Here is a 27,416-nt window from a genome sequence, read left to right as displayed (position 1 = left end):
AATAAATTTATTATACACTGCTACAAGAAATTCACAGTTTAATAATGGATAAATCCATTAATAAGAAAGTTAAATATAATTTTGATATTTTAATAAATTTATTTCCACTAAATTCACAGTTTAGTAATGGATAAATTTATTAGTAAATGATATAATAACTAATAAATTCATTAGTAAAGAATATAATAACGGACAAATCTATTAGTATAGGATATAATTTCATTCAGAATTCGAATTACTAATCGATTATGAACAGAATTTATCCATTAGTAAAAAACTTCATTAATAATTTTATTTTCAATGACGCTTTAAAATCCATTAATGTCTGTAACGGATCAACGAAAAGTTTCGATAGTGATTAAAATGTAATCAGTTTTGCTAACTAATTTTAAAATATTACTAATTTAAATTTAATCATTATTTTGTCGCAAATATTAATTAAATAGTTATTATTGTTCTGTAATAAATACTAACAAAATTTCCATCACAATTCCGCTATAAATACTAACGAAATTTCTATCACTATTCCTTTATTATTTCGTTACTATAGAGTACAACTAATTGGATCAATAAGAAATTTTTTTTTGTTGATACTAACAGACGGTCTATTGATAATCCGTTAGTAAATATGAGAATTCAGCTATATATAACATCATTTATTTTTTCACCACATGCCTATTTTTCATAATGCTACACCTGTACATTAATAATATTCATGATCTCAACACAAACATAATCAATTATATTATATAAAAGCAACTACCAACTTAATCACTAAAATTATACGTAGAATTAAAAGTGTTTTAAAATGTCAAACATTGCATTAATAATATCTATTTTAAGTAGAATATGTACTCAGTTCTACAAGTTAAACAAAAAAAGACATCATCTATAAAACATATCAAATTAAACTCTCCAGCTCATCATCTATATCTTCATCGCTGTCTGCATGCTAGTCAGATCAAATAGGGCATCACCACAGTGTTGTTGTGGAGCAGGGGTAGGAGGAAATTGAGAGGATGTCCCACTACCCTGTTGTGCCATCATCTTATGCATAAACTCTTGCAGCTACTCCACAACCAAGTTTAGTCTACCATTCTTTGTCTCGAGCTTATCAATTTTAGTCATCATCAAATTCATTTGCTTACTCAAAGCAATATCCACGTTGGGTGCAGAAGAGAATGAGGTAGAGTTATGTGAAGAACTATAGAAATATGCAGAAGTCTAGGACCGCCAACTGTCTCGTAATTCAGTTGGCCCTCATCTATGTTTGGCGGCTCACTCATTTTCTTTTGTTGCTGCGTAGCAAACTCGTTTAATTTTCTATACCACTCCTGCTTAGTACTCCTGCAGTATAAAAATATATTAATATAATATTTATTTGATAATATAACGATTAAAAAGTCATTAAAAACACTGCTAGATTCAAAATACAAGGTAACAATTAATAGATAGGGTTACATACCGTAAAACATTACGAGCTATTAACCTGCTTAACCTCTAACTCAATGCTTGTAATGTTGCTGGTCATCTGCCCCAGTTGGTCACATTAGACTGAGAAACCTCTTGAGCTATCTGCCTTATTTAGCGCAAAGCCTGAAAGAAAGTACAAAAAGACATAATTGGAAAATTAGATCCTTTACAGTTCCTAACTTAAAGTATGTTAGCTTTAATAATCATGTTTTACAGTATGCAGTGTTTAAATAAGTTTAAGTTAGGAACTGCATACTGTAAAAATTAGATCCTTTACAGTATAAGCCTTGCTGCATACAATAAGTTCCATATTCATGGGAGATGGCTTTTTTATATGAACAGTAGCAGAACGCAAGCAACTGCAATAAAAATAAAATGAAGTTAGAAAAGACCCTATCCTTTTAAGCAGTTGCCCATTAAAACTGGAGTTCTCTTAAAATTCTCATCAAACTAATTATACTATTAATTTATTTGAATAAATACTTTCTACTAATTCATTAACTAATACACCAGCAAAGATAGTAATATTAATAGTGATCATAACTTATTAGTTACATTTTATTTAGTATTAAAGTATGTATTATTTAAATTACTAATTTATGATAAAAATTTATTATAAAATATCAGTTTAATAGAGAAGCTAAATTTACTGGATGTGTTTACTATTTTAGACAATCAATAATATTGGATTTGACTCTACCCAAGGAAGCTATAATTTTTCAGGATTTTTAAGTCAAGCTACAAGATTAAGGGTCTAACACAGACCAAGAGATAGAAAAACAATAAATTTTTCAGAAACTTACCTCTTAAACATGAAGCTACACTTTTATTAGTAACCTTGCTCAAATTGGCAGCAACTGCTAGGTAGTGACAGATTATTAATGCAGCAATCCACGCAGCAAACTGAGAAAGAAATCACAAAAAACTCATATGATATAAATCCCAGCACATCAATTGCTATCATGGCACTGCTTTTTGAGTTACTTCAATTTTAAATAAAGCAAAAATTCCCCACTAGCAAAAGATCATAGGCTCCTATATTTATCAAATAGTTAAAATAATTACAATGGTAATAAAAGAAAAATCAAATTAATATAAAAAACTGCATTGCAAAAGTGAAAGTAATCTGAGGAAAGCAAATTTCAAAGATAGAGAAAGAAAGAAAGTTATTGTACACAAAGGGCTGAAATTGGAGAAAGAAGAATTTAATAAAAATGTATTTGGCTTGCCATTTGATGTAATGTATTTGCATGGAATCACAGGGCACTTTAAAATTACTCCATGACAATTGTTTTAAAGGGCCATAAGAAAGGAAATAAGCACCCAAAGATAAACTAAAATTTAACAAAACATCAGAAAGCAATGGCAGTTCATCTCGTGCTGTATAAATTTGAAAGAACTCAACTCATTTTTGGAATTTCAAGAAACAACAGATTGCAGGAGATCCTAAATTCATTATTTCACCAATTTAATCAGTTTCACTCGAAGTATTGATTTATATATCAAAGTCGTGGATCACAGGACTAATGAATTCTGACCAACTAACAAAACACAAATATCAAAAAGCATAAGCAAAACTCTCATACTCCTAAATTGATCCACATTCAGAAAGAGCTGAAGAATGAGGTCAAAATAAACCCAAGTAGCTCCAGAACAACTTACACAATTTAACTGTAGACACTGATCAAATGAGACAACATTGAGCTAAAATTTAGACTTGTCAATTTTTATGAGCTGCACTCACGCTTAGGGCAGTGAATTAGTTAGCCTATATACATATACGGATTGATGAATCAGTTAGTTTCCCGAGCGTAAATAAGCGCAAATTTGGATAATCCATAAAATCATGTCACACAAGCTTAGTTCTTCAATCTACTGTAAATCTAAACTCTAAAGGCACTAAATAGCTTTAGAATTTACAATGAGCAAACAGATCAGGCAATCTACCAACTAGAAGAATCAGTAAATTTCTACAATCATAGAACTAGAATTTAAAAATTAGGGGTTAGGGGGAGAGAGTTCAGAGATTACCTAACACCAGCATTCCCTAGGATGCCAATTGCCATACCAGCAGAGAGACCAGCGAGGCCACAAGCAAGACTATAAGAAAGGTAAGCGTATCATCGAAGAGATAATACGTCGGCCTTGCGACTAATTCTGGTACTGATAATCACAACAATAATCAGACCATATATACCCAAAACTCCAGCTATAACTACGGGCACAATTGATTTCATATCAGCTGGGCTCTTATCAGACCTTTAATAATTTCATTGCCGTAATTTCTTTCCCAATTGAAGAAATTGCTTTGCCCATGACCGGAATCGACCAAAATCAAGCTTCAAAGTAGAAGCAAAGCCCCTCGTCTACCCCTCTTTTTCTACTTGTTGTTGTCGCCGATCGTCCTTGCTCAAACAACAAACACATCAAAGAGAAGGAGAGGAAATAACTCGGTACTGATGATAGGGAACAAGCCCTCGCCCTCAATAGATCGTGTGAGCAATGTCGAGCAAGAAAGACACGGTGAATGGCAGTCAATTAGTAATTTTATTAGTGACAATTTTATTACCGTCACTAATGGAGAATTTTCCGTTAGTGATTTTATAATTTTTTTAGTAGTGTTATTACCGTATGTTTTTTTTTTTTTTGAAAGCATATTACCGTATGTTTATATATATATATATATATAATAAATATATTTTCACTTTCTAAATATAATAAATAGTAGTTTGACATTTTTATTAAAACGTACATTAATTTGATAGAAATTGGATGAAGATATTAATTTATATATAGTGAGGGACCCTTATTTGATTTTAAAAATATATTACTAAAGACTCTTTCGTTTTATAAAAAATATTTTTTAAAAAATATTTTTAAAATTTTTTGATATCTAGAATATTTAAAAATTTTAATAAATAAAAAATATTTTTTTAATTAAAAAAATAAATCATTTTAAAAAAAAATGAGTTTCACTTTTTTTAAAAAAAAAACTCATTTTACACATATTGAAATTCTTATTAAGATCTCAATATATATTTATTAATAAATTTTATTTTTAAATTAAAATTAAATAATAAAAAATAAATTATTTCATTAAAATGAATATATTATAGATAGGGTAGATTTACGTGAATTTAATAAGCAATACACAATGATGAATTAAGAGAAAGTTCAGAATATAATCCTTTCTTCATCTCTTCAGAATTCTTAGAAAAATTAATAAATAATCAAGATGTATTCATTGCATATACAATGGTGGCACTGAATAAATTCTACTTTGACACTTCAAGGCCTGAAGATTGCTTGCTGAAAAAAATTTCACAAGCAATTAAGCAGTAGTTTTCCATACTTCCCTTGAGGTGATATTCAGTTGGAAAATAAGCCTGAGTAGTTTTCCCTGCATATACATGTTGAGTATATATACATCTTGGTGTAGACAAAAATTTCTCAGTATATGAGTTTAGGATATATATATTTTCTCCTATTTTTCAAAGGAAAAATGCTTGATTCATGAACTATTCATGCTTCCAACCACAAACAAAATGCTTCCAGGCTGAATTTAACCATACAAATAGCATTTCTCCAACATGATTTTATCTTCCTTAATTCCCATTCTTGCTGATCATCTTTCCCCTTCTTTCAGAGACAAGATGAGGGTTACCATTGTAGCTTGGGCAAGAGAATTTCTCATAGAAGTTGGCTGTCAAGAACCTGTTCTTGAAATCAAAGCAAAGATTGAGCTCCTCCTAGGTGTTCCAGTGTCTGCACAAATTCTCTCAATCCTTGGCTGGGAATTGGTCGATGGACTAGACATGGAAGATTACCCCATTGTCACTGAAGGCACAAGGATTGATCTCACAATCAAGCCAATGACTCCTCCCCCATTCAATAATCACAGTGGAAAGATTCAAATCACAGTAAAATTTTCAGCGAAGCAGATTAACATAGAGGTTGATACAACAGACACTGTGCGTAGCTTGAAAGAAAAAATCCACATCGTTGAGAGCACACCAATCAAAAGAATGTCTCTTTTCTTTTCTGGAGTAGAATTAGATGAAGATTTTCGCAATCTCAGCGAGTATGGTATTGGTGAATTCTCTGAGATCATTGTGTTTCTTAAGACTGTGAATCGTCTAAGAGATGATCCTCCTACAAGAAAGCTGAACATTGTGGTGAAAACTTCTTCTGCTTTGCTTAATGCAGCGAGCATTCCTTTGGAGATGAAGGATTCTAGCACCGTTAATGATCTAAGGAGTCTTCTTTTGAGCAGAAAAATTCTTCCAGAAGATGACTATTTGTTCATTCACAAGCAGAGGATCATGCGAGATAATTGTAGCCTTCGCTGGCATGGCGTCGAGAATGGAGACTCTCTTTATGTCTTCAAGGGGACAGTGAGCCGAAATGGATACTGAGTTATGATGCAGAGTTAAATTTTATAAATATATTCAGAAGATGAAAAGAGTAAACCCTATCTATAATAAACCTCTGTGAGAATCCTCATGGATATCTCATTTAATATATATTTATATGGATAAATTATTATTAAGTTTTTATATTTCGTTAGAATTAATTATTTAGCCTTTATTTTTAAATCAGTCAATTTAAATATTTTAATTATAATATTTTGTTTCAATATTTAAAATTATATAAACTAAACCATATAGTTATTCAAGTTTAAAATAAGTTTACTAAAATTTTCTTAAAAGAAAAAAAAAAACTAAAGATTAGTTTAGTCTACTAAATAGTTAATTTTGATAAAAATACAAACTCGATAGTAATTCATCCTGTTTATACCTTCCAATCAGAAGCTAAGAGGTTCTCCAGTCCTAGTGAAGTGCACATCTGAGCCTTCATTGATGTAGTACCTGTACAAGGGAAGATGGTCTTGCATTTTCCTAGAAAGCCTCCAAAGAGTAATATCCTTAGTCTCAATACCCCAAATCTCACCAACTTTCTGCTTCAATTGTATCACAGTTTCCTTATTAGGGTTAACAATGACACTGATTCTGAAAGCTAGGCAAGTGACTGTGACATTCACATTGATTTCCTTCGGAGCTGGTGAAACATCAAGAACAACTCCAACAATTGGGGAACAAAATTTACCTTCCTTGATGGTGCAAGAATCAGACAAGCTTGTGTTGTCGTATAGAAGTGTTTGTTGAGAAACTGGAACACCTGTCTGTTCCTTTATCTTCTCTTTGAGTTGCTCTATGGTTGCACTAGTTGGGATTGAAATTAAGAGCTTCACTTCTGTTTCTCCATCAATTAGGAAGGTTACTTGTTCTTCTTCCATTGTGCCTAGCTATTCAGTAATCACTTTATATTACTAATTAAGTGTTAGTGAATATATAGCATTAATTGATAAAAATATTTTTTTAAGAAAAACTGATAATAAATAAATAAATAGGTTTTTGTGCTATATAAAAATAAAAAACACACGAAATACAAGAACGGAATAATTAACTTGCATGTTCATGCATGAGGGGTGACTAACAAGTTTGTAGAAGTTAAGAGAGGCTATGAAGAATATGAAGATATAGAGAGCTTGCAGCTCAAATGGTATTCCTATAAAATTATGAAAGTGTCTTAAGGACGTTAAGAGTAACTTGGCTAACCAAAGAATACTAAATGAGTAGTTGAAAACAATTTGATTCGTATCTTTAAGAACTAATGAAATGCCAAAAGTCATACAAACTACTAAGACAATTAATGAATCATTGGCATGAATCATTTTCTCTTCTTTGTATGATGTTTGGCTCTAATTGATTTTCCTCTGCATGGTAAGCCTTCCACATGATCTTATCATAAGATCAAAATCAATAAAGCTATAGTTTCTACTTAATGGTTGTCTACTTTCCCTCAATTGCTTTGCAAGGTCTACTTAGAGGAAATTCAGAATATAATCCTTTCTTCATCTCTTCAGAATTGTTAGATCAGGGGCAAAATCTTCTCTTAGGATCTTGTTGCTTCTTTGAGTTTTGAGATACTTGCCTCTCTAGATTGGCCTTCTAAATAAAATGCACAGCTATGTTGTGCTGTCCGTTTTTGTTTGTCCATTCGAGGTCGTTTGGACTAGATTTCAGCTATTTTTCTGTTTTTCAATAATTCTTTTTTAAAAATTTTTACATATTTTTTTAAAAAAATTTTGGTGATAAATTCTTTTAAAAATTAATTGCTTTATGATAATTAGAGTTCAATAGAATTTATTTAAATTTTAAAAATTAAAAAGATATTCCAATGTTTTCATTACTTATTTATTGTGACTATTTGCATATTCTTCTATTGAATTAGTATTGTTTTTATTTTAAATCTTCATCTAAGTAAATTAATTAGATGTATGGACTAAATGTAATTTTTTTTTTCACTTATAATTTTACTAATTATGCATCACATAGTAATTAGTTAAATTCTCTTATTACGAATGTATAAGTGAATTTAATGTCAATTTTATTTTTAAAATTATGACTTAAATTCATTTAATAATTGTTATTGATATGCTGTGTTTTCTATGCATAATCTTGTATAGAGATGGCATCCTTCAATCTCTTTATCAACATCCTAATCCGAAACAAGCTTGAAGATCCAAACTATATGGACTTAAAAAGGAATTTAAACAATGTGCTTACTGCCGAAGAATACAAGTTTATATTCACTAAGATGTGTCTTAAGAAACCCGGTGATGGTGCCTCTAAAGGTCACCAAGCTTATCAGAAATGGGTTAAGTATGATGATATGGCACAATGTTGCATTTTGGCATCCATGTCAAATGTTTTGCAACATCAGTTTTGGAGAATCTCAAAGAGATGTTTGCAGACCAAACTAGTGCAACTAAGTAAAAAATACTTAGGGAGCTTCTTACTTCAAAAATGGAGGAAGAAACTCCTGTTGAGGTCCATATCCTAAAGATGATGAGTCTTCTGAATGACATGGAGATCCTTAGTGCCAAGGTTGACGAGGCTACTCAAATTGAGATGGTTTTGCACACTCTACCAGTCATTTTTCAGCAGTTTTGTCTGAACTATAATATGAATAAGATGGATTTTACTCTTTCTAAGTTTTTGAATGAGCTGTAAGCTGTTGAGACTATCATTAAGTAGAATATTGCATCTATTATACTTAATGTTGAGCGAGGTCTTTCTTTTGCCGAGAAATAGAACAATAAGAAGAAAAAGGCTCTTAAACCTAAGCCCAAAATAGTTCCTAGAGCTAATAGTGCAAGTGGTACTGTGAAAAAGCCTAAGGAAAAGTATTTCTAATGCAAGTAAGTGGAAATGGCAGTGTCCAACCTAAATAGGTAAGAAGAAACAAGATGCATTTCTTTTTTATTTATTGGCTGTTGAAACCTGTTTAGTGGTGTTGACTATTGAAACAGTCATTTTCCAAACTGACCCAAATAACTCTTGAACCCACTTTCCATTTGATCCAAAATGGTTAATCCAAGTTATTTAGTAGTTTGGTACTAACTATTATGAAAAATCTAAATTGTATATAATAGCTAGCATGAAACTACTAAATAACTTGGGTTAACCATTTTGGACCAAGTGAAAAATTGATCCAAAAGTTATTTGGGTCAGTTTGGAAAAGGGCTGTTTCAACTATACTCCAATAATGCATAGACTCAAGAGCCACCAATCATGTCTGCAATTCTTTGTAGGGGTTTCAAGTAATGCGCCAGCTAAGTGAAGGAGAAGTCAGTATCTCCTTAGGAGATGGCATTTAAGAATAATAGAACATTGATTTTAAGGGATATTTAATATGTGCCTTCAATTAGAAGGAATTTAATTTATATTTCTAGTTTGAGTAAGAACGAATAAGTTTGTTTTAATGAATTAATGGATATTCAGTTTGTTTTAATGAATTTAATGATGATTAAGTCTTTATTAAATTTAGAAAACAAATAATTTATTCTAGCACATTGATAGATGATCTATTTATTATAAGATTCACCTTAACTGTAGCTTAATTCTGAATGTAATAGTTTAGATGTTATACCTCTTAAGAGAAAATGTTCTATTGAATTTAATCATACTTATCTTTGATATTTAAGGCTTGGTCATATTAATTCAGATAAAATTTCTAGGTTGGTCAAAGATGGATCTTTGAGTTCATTGGAAGTGGAGGCACTACAAACCTATAAATCCTGTCTAGAAGATAAAATGATTAAGAGACATTTTCTCTTAAAAAGTAATAAGGCCAATGACAGTTTTAGAACTAATTCATTCTGATTTGTGTGACCCAATAAGTGCCCAAGCTAATGACTACTTAAGATATAGATATATTTACCTGTTGCACTATAAGTCTACATGCTTTGAAAAATTCAAAGAATTTAAGGTAGAAAAGAAAAGGCAACATGAAAAATATATCAAATCACTATGGTTTGATCATGGCAACGAATACCTCTCTAGGGAATTCATTTTTTATTTATCAAAATAAAAAATTACTTCACAATTATACACACCTAGTATGTCACAACAAAATAATATAACAGAAAGGAGAAATATGACACTTATGGAAATGGTTAGATAAATGATGATTTATTCAGATTGGCCATTTTCTTTAAGCAGCATACATTTTAAATTTAATTCCATCTAAGTTAGTACCTTTAACTCCTACAAAACTAGCCCTAGACATGTTCGGATGTGTGGTTGCCTAGAAGTATAATCAAATCAAACTAAACTAAGTTTTAGAAAATTCAAGCTCTATTAAAAAAAAAGTTAAATGTGCTCAACCTCGAGCAGGAATTCAAGTTGTTAACAAACTCTTTTAGCTTAAATCTAATTAATTTAAATTTTTAATTTTAAACATTTATACTAAAAACCTAAAGAATTGAAGAAACTTTAAATAAAATTAAATATTATTTATTAGAAGTCTCTTGTAGCTAAAATCTTGATTTGAACCACAATATTGAGGAAAATTTTCATTTATAGGGAAACGCCACCCGTCGATCTTTATAAACTTTCGATGTGGGTTAACTCTTTTGTATCATATATATGATGGTGCAAAGTTAGTTAGTGCTAGCTTTATGGACCGATGGTTGACATATGGTTGTTTTATTTTATAGGTTGTGGGTTCAAATCCCAGTAAATACAATTTGTGTGTTTTCTTTTTTTAATTTTCTTATTATTTATGTAAGGAAATATTATATGATAATATATTAAATATTTTAAGGTTTCAATATTTATTTATTTATAATTTTAAATATTATTTTTTATCAAATACTACCCTTTACTTAATTATATAAAGTGAATTTAATATAAAATTGACAATATAATACTGAGTTCAATAATTATTTATTTAAATATTTATATTAAATTTTTATGCAAAATTAATTAAAGCATATATAATAAACAAATAAATTTATATACGGATGGTTTATCTAGGTGAGTGAGAGATTGAATTTCTTTTTAAGTTATAAAATTATATAATTTTATTGTTAGTACGAATAATCATTTTTATATTAAATTTATTAATTAATATATTATCATTTGATTATTTATATATTATTATTTAGTTTTAATTCAAGTATACAATTTGTATCAAATTATTTTATATTATATACAAAATACTATAGGTATAATATAAATATAAAATAAATATATTAATATACATATAATCAACTTAAATAATATAATAATGTATATACATTCTACTCAAACTTTATTAATAGCATTGTATTGATTTATATTTAAATTAAATAAAAATTTTAATTTATAAAATTCTATTGATTTATATTTAAATTATATAAAAATTTTAATTCATAAAATTAAGTAAGTAATATTAAATATGAGAATAATAATAAAATACATATATAAAGATAAAAGTAATAATAATAATAATAATAATTGATTAAAAGGGATTTAATGAAAATATTTTTTAAAAATATAAAGAGGGTATCTATAATCCATCTAGAGAGCCATACAGCGAAAGATAAATATATAAACGAATAGTATAGATGCATAATAAATGGATATAGACATAAACTAATCTTATGTACGGTTATATAATTTAGTATTATTTAATTTTTTAATAATTTAAAAATTAAGGATGAGAGACAAATAATATAAATAAATATTAAAGATATGGTATTTATAATTTTTCCATTAAAAAGTATTTATTAAATTTCTTCAAATATATAATGATAGCATTAATTTATTTTTTATTATAAATTTAAAATAAAATTATAAATAATTATATTTTATACAATATACATTTTTATAATGTCTATATTTAATATATTTATAAATGAGATTATTATTAAATCTATTTATGAGCCTTTAAAGAGTTTAGTTAGCAAGCCTCCTAATGAGCTCGCTTCCAAGCCACTTAACGAGGCAGGCAAGTCACTTAACAAGTCAACTCGTGAGTCTTAGTGAGTCGAATACTATTGAGTTCAAATTTGACTCATATATTAAATGAGCCTAAAAATTGATAGTTCCAGCTCACCTCGTTTAGAAAATGAGCTGAGTCCGATTGAGATTTTATCGAGTTGAGTATCGAATAGCTCACGAATAGTTTGTGTAATACCCAGCTAGACTCCGGCATCGGAATTCCTACCTTCTGGCGGAATCTCGGATGTCGGAACCCTCTAGAAGGGTAAAATATGTTTTTATAAAATGCTTTTACATGTTTTTATGGTTTTTACGAAGAAAGAAACTGAGTTTTGAAAGAAAAAAACCGAGGAAAACCCAGGTTTGGCTGCCGAACATGGGGAGCTTGCGGAAGCACCTTTGGCCCCCGAAGGTGGTCTGGCCAGCCACCTATAAAAGGCTCCATGTCCGAAAATGGGCGAGTTTTTCTCTCTCCATTTTCGGGCAAAGGTGAGTTCTTGACCCTCCATGGTTGATTTTATGTTTTCCTTCAAATCTCCCAGAGTTTTTATGAGTTTTTACCATGTTTTGAAGATTTTAAGCTAAGATCAAGGTTTTAGAAGCTTGGAGACCTCCGGAGTTCGTTTCTACACATCTCCAAGTTTGGAATCGCATCTCCTCTCGATCTTCAAGAGGTAAGTGTAGATCCTCCTCTTCTTTCATGTTTTAAGTAAGTTTTAAGAAGGGGTTAAGAGTTTTAATGCATGTTTAGAGTAGATCTAAAGTGTTAGGGTTTATGTACCCTTTATGATAAATGTGATGTTTGTTGGGGTATAGGCTAGTTTTATGCCCCTATATACATGAATAAGTGATTATGCATGTTTTAGTATAGTTGAATGCATGTTGGGTTGTTGTGGGTGGCTAGTTTTGCAAGGCAGAATCAGGTTCTGCCCTTTGGGAGAGCCCAGGTTCGGCCGCCGAAGCCAGGTTCGGCCGCCGAAGCCAGGTTCGGCCGCTGAACCTGCCTGTGGAGACAGCTTTAGGCCGCCTAAACTCGCCCCCGAAAGTTGGACTTTCGGCTCTGGAGGGGAATTTCGGCCATCGAACTGCCCCCGAAGGTTAGTGACTTTCGGCTCTAGAAGGACCTTCGGCCGCCGAACCTGCCGCCGAAAGTCCCCTGTCCAGCCTTCCTTTGCATGTTTTCAAGACATGTTTTATGATGTTTTAAAGGGGTTTTTGGGGAGATGTTTAGACTTATGATAGAGTATGTTTGGTCCCTCATTTGAGTCCACCTGTGTAGGATCGGACCTGAGGAACCGAGGTGATCAGCAGTGAGACAGCTGCTTCAGAGTTAGTTCAGAGTCAGCCAGAGGTGAGTGGAACTAAACTAATCTTTTATTTCAAGAAAGCAATTGTTTTAAGCATGTTCAAGCATCATGATATGTAATAGGTTGTTTGCATTAGAATCCACGAATATGCCGCATTGCATTATTCATTATGGGTGTGGATGGACAACAGGACGACCCATTAGCCCTCTAGATATTATGCTATGTAATAGAAGTCCTGAGGAGCCCCACAGAGGGTCGGGCACAGAGCTTATGTATGTAATAGAAGTCCTAAGGAGCTCCACCGAGGGCCGGACACAGAGTAGAGGAATTTTTGGGTCAGTCCAATCCGTGATGTGATTTACTTGTGTTGTGATGCATTTCATGATGGCATATGTTATTTAAATGTTTTTATTATTCTACTCATTGGGCTGTTGTAGCTCACCCCTCTCCCCTAACCCTCAGGTTTGCAGGAGTACAAGTAGCTATGGGAAAGTCAGCAGAGTTATGGTATAATCTATGTAATAGAGTTTTAGTGGACATGTAATGTAACGAAATGTAAAAATGATGTAATGTAAAGTAATGTATGAGAAATAGTATTGTGCTTGGTCCTAATGTTTATAGTTAATCCCTTTTTGTACATGATCTATATGGAATGTTGTACTGATAAGAAATGTTGAACCAAGCTTGATGTATGATATGTTGACCCACTAGAGCATTTGATGAGGGCTCTAGTATGGGGTTTTATGTATACAGTTTGGTGCATGCACCGGTCAAGCTTGGTATATGTGAAAGTTTTAAAGTTTTTACGAAAATGTATGATCATGTATGGGATTTTATCAGATGTATAGGATGTATAGTAGGCTTGCTACGGGTCCCGGCGACCTTAAGTCAATCTGGATCCTAACATCGATAGCGGTCCGGTTTCCGGGTCGTTACAGTTTGGTTCATTTACACCTCTAAGATTGCTTAGCCCATAAGCTGAAAAGAATAGCAGGGAAGCTGGAATCAAAAATAAAATTATGCTTTTTTATTAGATATCCAAGAGGAATAAAGGTGGTTTATTTTATAGTCTTAAGGATAAGAAGGCCATTGTTAGTACCAAGCTCATTATCTTAAGAAGGATTATATTCTAAACTATATTCCCAAAAGTCAATTAGCCTTGCATGAATTGAGAGGAGATATCATACCTACTAAAACATTTCCAAATGAACATGAAACTAAACCATTCACCATCGGTGTTGACATACCATTACCTCGTTGTAGTGGGAGAACTGCTAGTACTCAAACGTATCAACACACAGTTCAAAATTTACTACTACACCCTCAAAGTAGTGGGAATGATTAGTTTGAACAGAACCGAATAAATCAAAAATTGAAATTTTAGTATTTGTGAAAATAGAACTGAATCGATTTTAAACAGAAATTGAATCAAACTGGACTGGTGTGATTTAGTTCGGTTTGATCGATTGAACTTTTTATTTTTTACACTTTATTTTTAATATTATAAAATTTAATTGAAATATTTCAATCTTGATTATGCTCTAATCTATCTATATTATCAAAAATAATATAATATTATCATTAATCGATTCGATTCGATTTTTTTTCAATCTTTTTTGATCAAAATCAAGCCAAATTGAAATAACTGAAATTTTTAAAACTAAAAACCGAACTGAATTAAAATGAATAAAAAATTAAATTGAATTTTTGAATTAATTCGGTTTAATCGATTTTTTCGGTTTGAATCGAATACTGCTCCTCTGGGAGTGATGTTGATTTACACACATAATAGGTGGAACCTCCTGACATTTCATTATCTACTGATACTAAAGAAAATATTGAGGCTCTAGAACCTGGCTAGGATTCTATTGTACCAGACATAGCCTTGCCGGCTTTACAGCTAGAGCAAGATGATAATATGGTTGATCTAGTAGTACATCGGCATAGTGGGAGAATTAGATGACCACTGACTCGATTAACACTTCTAGGAGAATCTTTTGATAGGGTCCCTGAAGAAGTGAACACCGAACCAGTATGTTACGATGATACACTACAAGATAAAGATGTCAAAAAATAACTTGTAGCTATGAAATCTAAGGTGGAATCTATGTATTCTAATCAAGTTTGGGAACTTGTAGAACCACCTGAAGGTGTTAAACCCATCGGATGTAAATGGATATATGAGAAAGAGGGGTGCATACAGCAAAGTGCAAACATATAAAGTAAGGATATATGAGAAAGAGGGGTGCATACAGCAAAGTGCAAACATATAAAGTAAGGCTTTTTTAGAAAGGATATACTTAAAAAGAAGGGATTAATTATGAGGAAACCTTTTCGCCAGTATCCATGCTTAAGTCTATTAGAACCCTTCTATCCATTATAGCTCATTTCAACTATGAAATTTGGCAAATGGATGTTAAGACAACTTTCCTAAGTGGAAGTCTTGATGAATGCATCTATATGAAGCAATCAGAGGGTTTCATATCTAATTGCCAAGAATATTTACTTTGTAAATTGAATAGGTTTATTCATGGACTTAAACAAGCATCTCAGTCATGGAATACCTTTTTTGACCAGTCAATAAAAACTTTTGGTTTTGAATAGTGTCATGATGAGTCTTGGGTGTATAAAAAATAGAATGGTAAAAAGGTAGTGTTTCTAGTATTATATATAGATGATATTCTACTTATAGGAAACTATGTAGATATGTTAACTTCTATCAAAGACTAGTTGTCTAAGCATTTTGATATGAAAGATTTAGGAGAAGCTGATCATATTCGTGGGGTCAAGCTTATGCAAGATCACAAGAAAAGAATGACTGACTTATCTTAAGCACTTTATATTGATACCATTTTTGCCCATTTCAACATGCAAGATTCCAAGAAGGGTTTTTTGCTTTTTTAGACATGGAATCATTCTATCTAAGGATCAATATCCTAAGACATTTGAAGAAATAGAGAGCATGAAGGCAGTTCCTTATACTTCTGTAACAAGAAGCCTCATGTATGTAATGTTGTGCACTAGACTTGATATCTACTTTGTAGTTGGCATGGTTAGAAGACATCAATCTAACCCTGGACGAGAACACTGGACTATAGTCAAACATAAAATCAAGTACTTAAAAAGAACTAGAGATTTTATATTGATCTACCAGTAAGAAGAACTTGTATTCATTAGATATACAGAGTCAGACTTTCGATCTTATAAAGACTCTAAAAAAACTACCTCAGAAAATATTTTTTTTTTTTGTTTTTTTTGTCAATAATATCAAGTGAAGATTCACTTGCCAAGTAGAGGTTGCATTGTTTAAATTATTTTGTTGCTTTTTTTTTTTGTGCTGGATTTCATATTCGTTTCTAGATTATCTTCTCATAGTGGGAGATTTTGCTCCCTAATTTGGATAGATTAGTTTTGTACCTCTTCCTTCTTTCTAATCATATTTTTTAATAAAAATTTTCTTTTAAAAAAATCAAACATATGCATTATGAGTTTAGCTCTCGCAAGAAGCAAAGAGGAGAGGTTCAACTTGACGAAGTTTTAGTAATAAAATAAACCAATTTAAATATTTATGTTTTATCATATAAGAGAATAAAGTGATGAATAAGAATATAATTCAGACACAAAACAAGGTACTGACAAATAAAAAAGAATTAAATAAATAAGACAAGCATATAACACAATTATAAAATCTCCATAAAATAAAACAAAATAAAAATAAATTAAATTAAGTTGTCTAAAATCGTATTAGATTAATTATATCATATGCAAATAAATGTTTAACATGTAACTTAAATATATTTGAAAGGTAAGAATATAAAAATAAAAATACTTAAGAATATAAAAATAAAAATACTTAAATTAATGTTTAATATTTTAAAAATAAATAAGATTAAGAATGACCACATTTATCAAAATAGTTTTTTAGTTTTTAATTTTTGCAATTATTTTCCTCTTAAATATTTATTTTTTAAAAAAAGAAAAAAAGGGAAAATTATGCTCTAAGCTTCTGCAGGGGCATTCTCCAAGACTAGATCTAATAAAAGATTATAGTTTCACCATCATCATACCAGCCACAACTAAAAATCTAATAAAATTGAAAATAAAATCACATACCTCCCAATTAGATACTTGTAAAATAATCACCTCACACCTAAAATTAATTTTTTTAAAAAAAAAATTGATCAGGTGATAATCAATATAATAAAAAAAGAAAAGAAATTAAAAAAAAAAATAGAAGAGAACAAAAGAAAACATACTATAGAAAATATGGCGGCCTCAAGCACAGAAGAAAGCGAAGGGTATGTTTGCGTTGCGACAGTGAAAGAGTTTGGAATTGAAGCCTACTTTAAAAGAATGTGTTTGGGGATTAGGAATAATGAAGTGTATAGATAAATAAATATTAAAAAATTACCATTATATCCCTAAATTTTAAAGAAATTTACTACTTTATTCTTATTTCAAAATTTTTTAATTAAAATATCTCTAAATTTTATAAAATGGAACTCTCTAGTCATTTTATTAAAAAAAAAAAATTGTTAATTAACTTATTTTAACTTAATTTGATAAGAGAGAAATTATATGGACTAAGCAATATAAATATCTAAATTTTTTAACATAAGAACTAAATAGTTAGATTTTATAAAATATAAAGATATTTTAATTAATGAATTTTAAAATATGGATGAACTAGTAAAATTTTAAAATATTTGAGGACCTAATAATAATTATTTCAGATACATATATGGTTATTTGCGCAACCTTACCTTGTAAGTTGTCTCATTAAAAGGAACCTATTCATGAATATGTAGACAAACGTAAGGGTCCACCCCCAAATGGTCTTCTAATTATCACTAATTTTAGTGCCTAATATAGTTTGCTTAAATTGTAAAAATTATTTACTTATTTCCTATTTATTAAAATTAAAAATTAATTTATTATATTAATTAAATTTATCTTTCCATAAACAGTAAATATCTGAGATTTTTGTTGAAACCTTTCGAGTTTGAATCCAGCTATATGAGGTGAAGAAAAAAAAATATACCTTGTTGATTAATAAAAGCAAATTAGTCATTAAAAAAAAAATTAAAAAGTTCATAATTTATTTTTGTTAAAAATCATTTCTTTAATCTTGTCTAAGGATCTTATCTTGAATCTTAAGCTAATTAATCATCAAAAAGTTTTAAACTTATTTAATTAGATGAAGGTTTTTTTGTTGTAAACAATGTAAACCTACCATTGCAATCAAGCAGGGTTGTTCAGAAGTTGAATAAAATTGATATATTCAATCAATTCAACCCGTTTAACTATATAATTTTGATTAAAATATAATATTGAACTGGATTATTTTTTTGAATATTTCTTTTTTATTTGGTCAGTTTAATTTATTCATTTTTACTCGATGCATCAAGTTGATTGAATGAAGTATAGCATTATTTTGTACTTGCTCATGAGTTTTCATCATTTGAAGACTACCAATACTTATATGCATACTATGACTCTTAAATTGGATATGTGTATGTACTCTTAAATCCAATACTTGTCGATTGGATTTTTTTTAAGTATGGCACTCTTGAAAATGGGGCTTGTTCCACAATGAGTGCATTTGATTATGTAGCGTATTATGACAATTAGATTTTCATTTTTGTTAATGATATTCCCATTACTGTTTTTTGCCCTTCCAGAACACTTAGGCAAGGGGATCCTTTATCTCTTTATCTTTTTTTTATTTGTTTCTTAGCTACTCTCCTACTTACTATTAGATGCTCATAGGAAGGGTCTTATTAAGGATATAAAGGTTTCACGATATGCTCCTTCAATTGTTGATGTTTTATTTGCAAATGATACTTTGTTATTTGCTCGAGCAATAAAACAAGAAGCCGATAACTCGTTCTGAGTCCTCAGAGCTATACTATGGCCTCTAGTCAATCTATTAATCTCTAGAAGTCTATAGTAAACATACGCCTCATATTTTTAAGCAAGAACTTCTCCGTAAGTTTCAAATGCAAGAATTGCTTCCTTCTAATAAGTATTTAGGGCTACCAGTATTTTTAGGATGATCTCATCAGCATGCTTTAGCTATTGTGGAAGACAGAATCCGTTCAAAGACTTAGGCTTTGAAACATAAATTACTATCTCAGGCTGGTCATGCTACAATGATCCAATTGGTTTTATCTGCTATCCTCACTTACTCTTTGGCAATTTTGCAATATCCTAAGCAATCCTCAGCTAAGCTTAGTAGCCTATTGATGAATTTTTAGTGGAGTGGTAATGAGGAGTTAATAAACATTCATTGGATTAGTTGGTAGCATTCCTATTGCTCTAAGTTTTGGGGTGGCTTAGGTTTTAGAGATTTTGAAAACTTCAATCTAGGTTGTTTAGTAAAATAGTGCTGGAGGCTTCTTCATAATCAGACTCGCTTAAGGGTTCGTGTTTTGAAAGGTATATATTTTTCATGATCTTCCTTTTCTACGTACAAGCCATGTAGTTCATGGATATGGAAAAGTCTGTTAGCTAGTAGAGAAATTCTTTAGAAGGGAGTTCGCATGAATATTGGGGATGATAGAAACACTAGCATTTGGTCATATCTTTGGGTGCCTTAGTTGCATAGTTTCAAATTGGTTAGTCCAGTAACTTATCTGATTAGTATTACCATGGTGGCAGACTTAATTGATCATAGTGCCTTGGATTTGAACCATCAGCTGATGAAACATTTCTTCCTCATCAACAGGCAACGACTATTCTCTCTGTCCTAGTGGCTCCTTTTGGTACGTCGGTTTCTCTTGTATAGCATTATACATGTAATGGCCAATATAGTGTACTTTCTTATTATAGGTTATTAATGCATTGTTCAACTAGTCAACATGTTGTGTCTCAACCTTTTTCTTCTTCTACTGTCAGTCCAAACATTTGGAAGGGTATATGGTCTCTCCAAGTCTCTTCTAAACTAAAAATTTTCCTATGACAACTTCTTCGTAATGCTTGGCCAATCTCTGTTAATTTGGTAAGACATGGTGTATTGCATAACCCTATATGAAATTTTGTTAATCTCTGCTTGAAACCTTGGAACATGTTTTCTTTTAATATCCATATACTCGAGCAGTTTGGTTTGTAAGTCCCTGTGGTTATATACCAAATTTTGTAGGTTTTTCTAGTTTTATGTTACAATGGAAAACTCTTTGGGAAAGGTTTCGGTTGGAGATGGATGGCCCATTGTTTTTTATTTTAGTCACACTCATCTTATGGCATATATAAAAGAATAGCAATAAAGGTCTCTTCGATTCAGTACATTTGAATCCTATTGCTACGTCATAATGTATCTCTATTGATTTTAGGCAGCTATAGTATAATAGTATTTTTGTTGATTCTTCTCACTTTCAACATTATAGATCTACTCATGTTGCTTGGAGTCCCCCCCTCAAGAGGGAGTATCAAGCTTAACTGTAATATTGCATAGAAATATCAATTTTCACCTATTGCTATTATTGTGGTTGCTTTTAATGGTGCATGGAAAATTGTATATGGTATTGCTATAAGGAATTAGTGTTCATATGCTACAACAAGAGAGGCACGAACTGTGTTAGTAGCAATTAAATTAGCATGTGCAGCAGGCTTTACGTCAATTGAGTGTGCAACAGATTTTGTAGTTGTATATGATGCTTTGCAGTATTCAAGGTCTAATTTACCATGGATATTAGAGCCATGACAATAACAATTTTAGAGATCTCTTCTCGTCTCCATCAGGTCTCTTTCAACCATATTACACGTCAGTTTAATACTTTTGCAGATGTAGTTGCTAAACTTTATCTTAGAGACTTACTTCCTCCAGATTGGCAGTTGTATCAATTGAAAGATTTAATAGTTTTATTGTAGTTATATTTTGCTACAAGTAGCAGCCATGTAATGCAATCTTATATTGCAAGTAAAAAAAAAGTATAGTACCATTTTGAATTGAGTTAGAATTTATACAACTACACTATATGGTATTTAAAACAGAGACTATAAGGTATTTAAAACAGAGACTATAATCTTATGAAGAAAAGTAACTAAGGATGGATTGCTTTATACTTATGAAGTATTACAGGGTGAATAGATATTTAATCATCAAGTTTAGTTTATTTGTAAAAAGGAGTCAAAATAGATTTTATATTCTCATGCTTTACAAATTTTTAGTGTGAGAAACATGGCTCATTGGCATTCCACATCACTATATTTTAAAAAACTAAGATAGAAATGGTATTCTAAGAGAAAAATAATCCTTTTTTTAGTATAAAGAAGAGGTAGAGCTAGTGTCAAGCCATGTAATGATGTGTATAGATATCAATTTGACATATAAATGTCATCATCTAATCTCATGGACTAAATTAGTACTAGAACTTGATCGATATAAGACCCTAAAACCCTATGTAAGATTCAATATTCATCATGCCCGAATCAAACTCAAAATATAATACATTACACAATACCAAATAATATAAAACATAAAAATATTTGTATTCAATTTGAAATTTTCAATTTAGTATATGATTAATGTGTAAACAATTAGGGGAATCCAACTCTACTAAATAGTATTCCATTTACCATCACATATTAAAATAAAAATGTTTAGTGTCACATGAGAGTATTAAGAACATAATATGTAAATAATAAATATTTTTGGGTCAACAATTTAGTATCCTACAAAGAAGAAATGCAAGATTGGACCACAAGCAAAATATGCTCCTTCAGTGACCTAACAAAAAATATTTAAATAAAAGTGATTGGTGGATTTAGTGAGTTTAGATATTAATTATTGATATAATTTCTATTATATCTAAAACTAATGTGATAAAGATAATGTATACATATCACATATCACAAACAATATACCAATCGCACAAGAGGATAATAAAGAGCCATATACGCAACCATCATATAATATATACGTATATTAAAGTTAACCCCTACAACAGTTTTATTAATCCAAGTATTGATAATGAGTTTAACTCAAGTTGGACTTTCCCTTAGATCCAAATAGGCATAATGATGGTAGTCCAGCCATACCATCTTAACTTTTCATATGATTGGTTTCCAGAGAGCTTAACTCTAGCCATGCTATCCATCCATCTATCCATCATATATAATTCACGCACTCTGCTCTCAATTATCCCTAAGGTGATACTCACATACAATACCAAGAAAGAAATATGCAACAATGGAATGCTCCTACTATATACATATATATATATATATATATATATATATATATATATATATATATATATATATAAGTCATGATGCATAGGCATATATGAGAAATATATAAATAATAATGAAATTTGTAAAAACAATTAATATCTAACTCAAATGTAATGTATTTGTTGACCCGACTATTGCTAAGCTAGCTGGAAGAAGAAAGACGGCTAATAATGATACCTATAAATATATTATAAACATCTATCAAACACTAATTACAAGAAAAATAAATATCTATAGAAGTAAAATATAATTCTAAAGTTTTGTTGAAATTTTGGTAACGTTTCTTGTGTAACCATATCTACCCCTACAAGGCAAATATAACATGATAACCTCGAGTTCAATCAATATTGTAATACCCATCCTAGGCCTACTAGAAATCTAATTTTATATTCGAAAGTTCAAATTTAGCTCAAGATCCTAATTACACCTCTATAATCCAAATAATTATTCCAAGTGCTTTAAAATTATGAGAATATTCCAAGAGAAAATTTCTTATAACCCTTAAATTCTTAATTTATTTTAGTTAGATGAGAATATTTTATTAATTAATATTCAATAAGTTCATATTGCATAATTTCAATTAAGACTTATACTTGAAAAAATTGACATATAGAATACCTTTATGATGTTTGAAAATAGTGAAAACGATTGTAATATTGACGACCTTATATGGCGATTCGTTGGGCATATTAGTTTGGCGAAAACTCAACTCCAAACTAACTGATAAAAGTAAAAGTATTATCAATTTTTTTTAATAATAATATTAATAAAACACTTCAAACTTAAAAATACTTGCTCACAAATTATTATAATAATATCTATACTTTATAGTTTAATGAAATGAAACTTCACTAAATTTTATTCTTTCTATTAGTTTGAAAATAAAATCCTATACGCTAAGTAAAATAATATAATATAGTATGATAAAATGTTAAGATACTAATTGTACAGCTAATCCAAAATTTAATTGATAGGTGTTATCTTATCTATCTATTGGTCATCAAGTGCGTTTGTTAAAATTTATCAAATAAGTTGATTTGGTTATTTAGATACGTATTAGCCATCAACTACATTCAACGGTTACACCAAACAACCCTAAAACACTTTCATGTTATGAATTTAACCTTTCAAAATAAATATTAACAATAAAAATATTTAAAATAACTCTCGATATCACTTTATGAAAAAAAAGTGAAACTAACATCAATAAATTTGTTAAAATATTAAAATTTGCTATTATTATTTTTTAAATAGTGTGTTATGATAAGTGTCAAGAAATAATAATAATAAGTGTAAATTATACTTTAGTATCTGAATTTTAATATAATTAATAGATCAGTCCCTCTATTTTTAAAATCGAACGCTTAAACTCTTGTATTTTTATTTTGTCAAAATTGAATGTACTCCCGTCCTAAAATCTGTCGAAAAGGAGAGAAAAATATTTTAAATTTCAAAAATACCTCTAATATGAATAAAAAAGTCTATTCTCTTTGCTTTTAACATCGGACAAATTTTAAACACTTTCAGATTGACACTGTTGGTGGTGATGATCATCCGAACAATTTTAAACAATTGGGTCCTTTTGTTCTTTCAAATGCTGCCCCACCACAGAACTATAAAACATTAGAAAAGTTTCACAAGCAAATACAAGCAAACTTCCATGTTTAAAAAAAGGTTTGTATTCAGGGATTCAATTTCACCAGGTTGATTTATATCTATTGACCTGAAGGAGATTATTCATGGTTATGGTCCCATCTCCAGCATTGGCCTTAACAATGTTCAAGAATTTAGTATGGTTTAGCCGTAGTAGTTGGCTCAATCTTTTAGTGTGCACAGTAAAAAGTTGTGACCTATAACAAAATATCCTAATCTCAACATAAAGCTCGCCACTTTTTATTTGCCCAACAACTTGCAATGATCTAAAATAATTTCTTCATTAGAAAATGAATTATAAAACTATAGTCTTGATGTCACAAGTATTTTCTTTTAAGAAAAAGACTTTTGGAGATTTGCCAGCAGTAGGGCTTGCCTATTCACCTTCACTTCTGTAAACAAGAAGATCCTGTTAAACAGTTCAACAATTAAAGGCCTCAATTTGATAAACTCTACTTAAATTGGACATAATTATTTTTTGATGGAGTATATGCCTCTACTAGCAATAGAGTTGAGAAAGTAATTGTATTTTGAGAAAATTAGATTATTTGCATTGATTGATAATTGTGTTTATATACATATTGGATAACAAAAATTCAATAGACCCTTAACAACCTTAAGGGTTCTTTACACTGTTCTGAAAGATTATAAGATACACTGCAAATTTAAATAAAACGACATCGTTTTGTATCATCTTGCACGATGTCATTTTCTTCCTTTGGTGGCGTACTTCTTTTTTCCTTCCACGGTGTCGTTTGGACCAAGTATATTATATCGCTTCGGTCCCCCCCACAAGATGGAGATGCCTTAGTTTTGGGTAATCCCATCTTGGACAGGAGGGTTTGAAAGTGCGCCGCGCTAAGGGATTTAGTGAACAAACTGGTGATCTGTTGTCGGGAGGGCACATGCACTGTTGAAATGAAGCCTCGGGAGAGTTGATCGCGTACGAATGTTGAGCTGCTTGATTGTTGTAGTGCAGAGGGATAGGAAGCTTTGGTTCTACGTAAAAGTCATTTAATAGATAAGTTATCCATTTAAGCTCACACACTGTTACCGCCATACTTCTGTATTCGGCTTCTGCGGATGACCTGCTAACAATGTTTTGTTTTTTTATTTTCCAGGATATCAATGATTGACCGAGAAAGATGCAGTAGCCGGTGAGTGATTTTCTGGTCATTGGGCAAGAAGCCCAATCTGCATCGAAGAAAGCTCGGATCTTGAAATTATTTTGGACTGGAAAGAATAGACCTCGTGTTGGATGGCCTTTTAAGTATCGAAGTAAGTGGAGAATTGTATCCTAGTGTTATTGTCGTGGCTGCTGCATAAACTGACTAAGGTTCTGTGTTGCGTAGGAAATGTCCAACCTGGTAACTCTGAGGTAAAGTAGCTTGCCTATTAGCTTTCGATATTTATCTGGGTCTGTCAAAATTGGTCTAGTTGTATTATCGAGTTTAAGCCCTTGTGGTAAAGGGAAGTCAGCCGTGTTAACATGCATAAATCCTGTTTCTTGAAGGATATCTAACACATATTTTTTTTGGTGAATGAAAAGATCGGCTTCAGAACGTGCAACTTCCAATCCCAAAAAGTATTTAACATACCCCAGATCTTTGATGGTGAAGAGTTTGTCAAGGTATGTTTTTACATCTGATATGTCTTCTTCTGATTGTCCTGTTATGAGTATATCATCCACATAAACAAGTAAAGCTAAAAAACTGTCCTTTTGTGATTTTGTGAATAGGCAGTGATCAAAGGAGGATTGGCTGAACCCATACTGCTTCAAACAATTGGTGAGCTCTTTGTTCCACATTCTCCCTGCTTGTTTTAGGCCGTAGATACTCTTAATAAGTTTGCATACTTGTCTTGGATTGGCTTTGTCATAGCCTTCTGGAAGTAGCATGTATAGGTCTTCTTCTACATGTCCATGTAAATAGGCATTGTTAACATCTAACTGATGTATTGGCCAATTCTTGGCAGTGGCTATAGTCATGAATATTCTCACAGTAACTAGTTTAGCTACTGGAAAAAAGTTATCAATGTAATCAACCCCATGTAGTTTGTTAAAATCTTTTGCCAGCAATCGAGCTTTAAACCTGTCAACAGATCCATCTGGTCTATATTTGATTTTGTAAACCCATTTAGAGGCAATGACCCTTTTTTCCTTTCGGTAGAGTAGTCAGGTACCAAGTATTATTTAACTCTAGGGCACTTTGTTCATTTTGCATAGCTTGCACCCATTTGTTGTCCTCTTTTGCTTGAGGATATGACTTTGGTTCATGAGTCATAGATACATTTGCCACAAAACTCAAGCAATGGGGTGTAAAGGTAGGTTCAGAAATGAAACAAGGTAATGCATTAGAGAGTTTACCTGAGATAATATTTAGGGGATACACCAGGATTATCATGACATACAGAAACTGCCACAAAATCATTTAGCCTTTATTACATTTAGATGCAACAACTTGTTTCTGGATACATGACCCAATCTTCTGTGCCATACTTCATATTTGTTTTGCTGTTGATGAGATGCTAATGCTGTGTTGACTATCTTCAAATTGCTTCCTTGATGGCTAAATGATTCTTTATTTAATTTGTATAATCCTTGGTCCATCCTCCCAATAGCTAGTGGATATTTAGTCGTTAAGTCCTGCAAAATGCATTGATTATGAAGAAATTGTATGGAAATTTTTTCTGATTGTGTCAATTGACTTACAAACAACAGATTGTGCTTAAAAGTAGGTATATAAAGTACATTTGATAGCTGCATGTTGCGATTAAGGAAAACTGTTCTAATTTTGGTGATGGCCTTCATGCTGTCATGGATAAGGTGACAAAGTTCGGTTTAGTTAGAGTTTTGTGGTTTGAAAAAAAAAAGATAAATCATTACACATATGAGCTGTGGCACCAGTATCTATGATCTATTCCCCCATAGTTTTAGTCTTATAGGCATCAGAGTAACAGTGGGATGACATACCTGCAAAGCCAGTGTAATTCACACAATTAGTCTCATTACTACTTGTGGTACCTTGGCCGTGATACTTTATGTACTTCATCATTTCTTGCATCAACGTTCCCATATTCTAATCTGTTTTGTTTTGAACATAGTTGTCATCACAATTCAGGGGTGTTTCATACACGTGGGCTACAACACTGCTCTTCCCTTTAACCTTTTTCTATTTTAAGTTCATTGAACCATTCTGGATATCCGTTAAGCTTGAAACAAGTTTCCTTTATATGCCCTGTAGCTTTGCAGTAGGTATATATTCTGTCATCCTTCTTCTTGTATTGAGTTTTCCACGCCCTCTCTCTATTGTTTTCTAGAGCTTTTGTTGTTATTGCACTGTTTTCAGATTTTTCGCTTTGGGCTTCTCTCTGCTTTTCGATTCTTAGGATCATAGAATAAGCCTTGTTCACTCTGGTA

At 31.0% G+C, this 27,416-nt stretch overlaps 1 protein-coding gene and 2 long non-coding RNA genes across 3 annotated transcripts; 1 reads left to right on the top strand and 2 right to left on the bottom strand.

Annotated features, from left to right (window-relative positions):
• Positions 1-799: 799 nt before the first annotated feature.
• LOC110629552 lies at positions 800-4,085 on the bottom strand. Its single transcript, XR_002490230.2, has 5 exons — positions 3,505-4,085; positions 2,277-2,376; positions 1,730-1,832; positions 1,466-1,596; positions 800-1,347 (listed from the first exon to the last, which is right to left on the bottom strand). It is a non-coding gene; the product is annotated as an uncharacterized LOC110629552 (long non-coding RNA).
• A 1,041-nt stretch (positions 4,086-5,126) lies between these two features.
• On the top strand, positions 5,127-5,888 carry LOC110629835 (polyubiquitin 8). The gene has a single exon (XM_021776990.1). It carries the CDS (start codon positions 5,127-5,129, stop codon positions 5,886-5,888), a length of 762 nt encoding a protein of 253 aa, XP_021632682.1.
• A 467-nt stretch (positions 5,889-6,355) lies between these two features.
• Positions 6,356-17,461, bottom strand: LOC110629192. Its single transcript, XR_006348217.1, has 3 exons — positions 17,368-17,461; positions 17,225-17,261; positions 6,356-6,778 (listed from the first exon to the last, which is right to left on the bottom strand). It is a non-coding gene; the product is annotated as an uncharacterized LOC110629192 (long non-coding RNA).
• Between the last annotated feature and the right edge of the window lie 9,955 nt (positions 17,462-27,416).

This window comes from Manihot esculenta, chromosome 13 (genome assembly GCF_001659605.2).
Source record: "Manihot esculenta cultivar AM560-2 chromosome 13, M.esculenta_v8, whole genome shotgun sequence".
Classification (NCBI taxonomy): Eukaryota; Viridiplantae; Streptophyta; class Magnoliopsida; order Malpighiales; family Euphorbiaceae; genus Manihot; species Manihot esculenta.
This window is presented reverse-complemented; position numbering and strand designations above follow the sequence as displayed.

Excerpts from the sequence above, each read along its gene's own strand:
- LOC110629835 (XM_021776990.1), top strand. The coding sequence starts at position 5,127 with ATGAGGGTTACCATTGTAGCTTGGGCAAGAGAATTTCTCATAGAAGTT.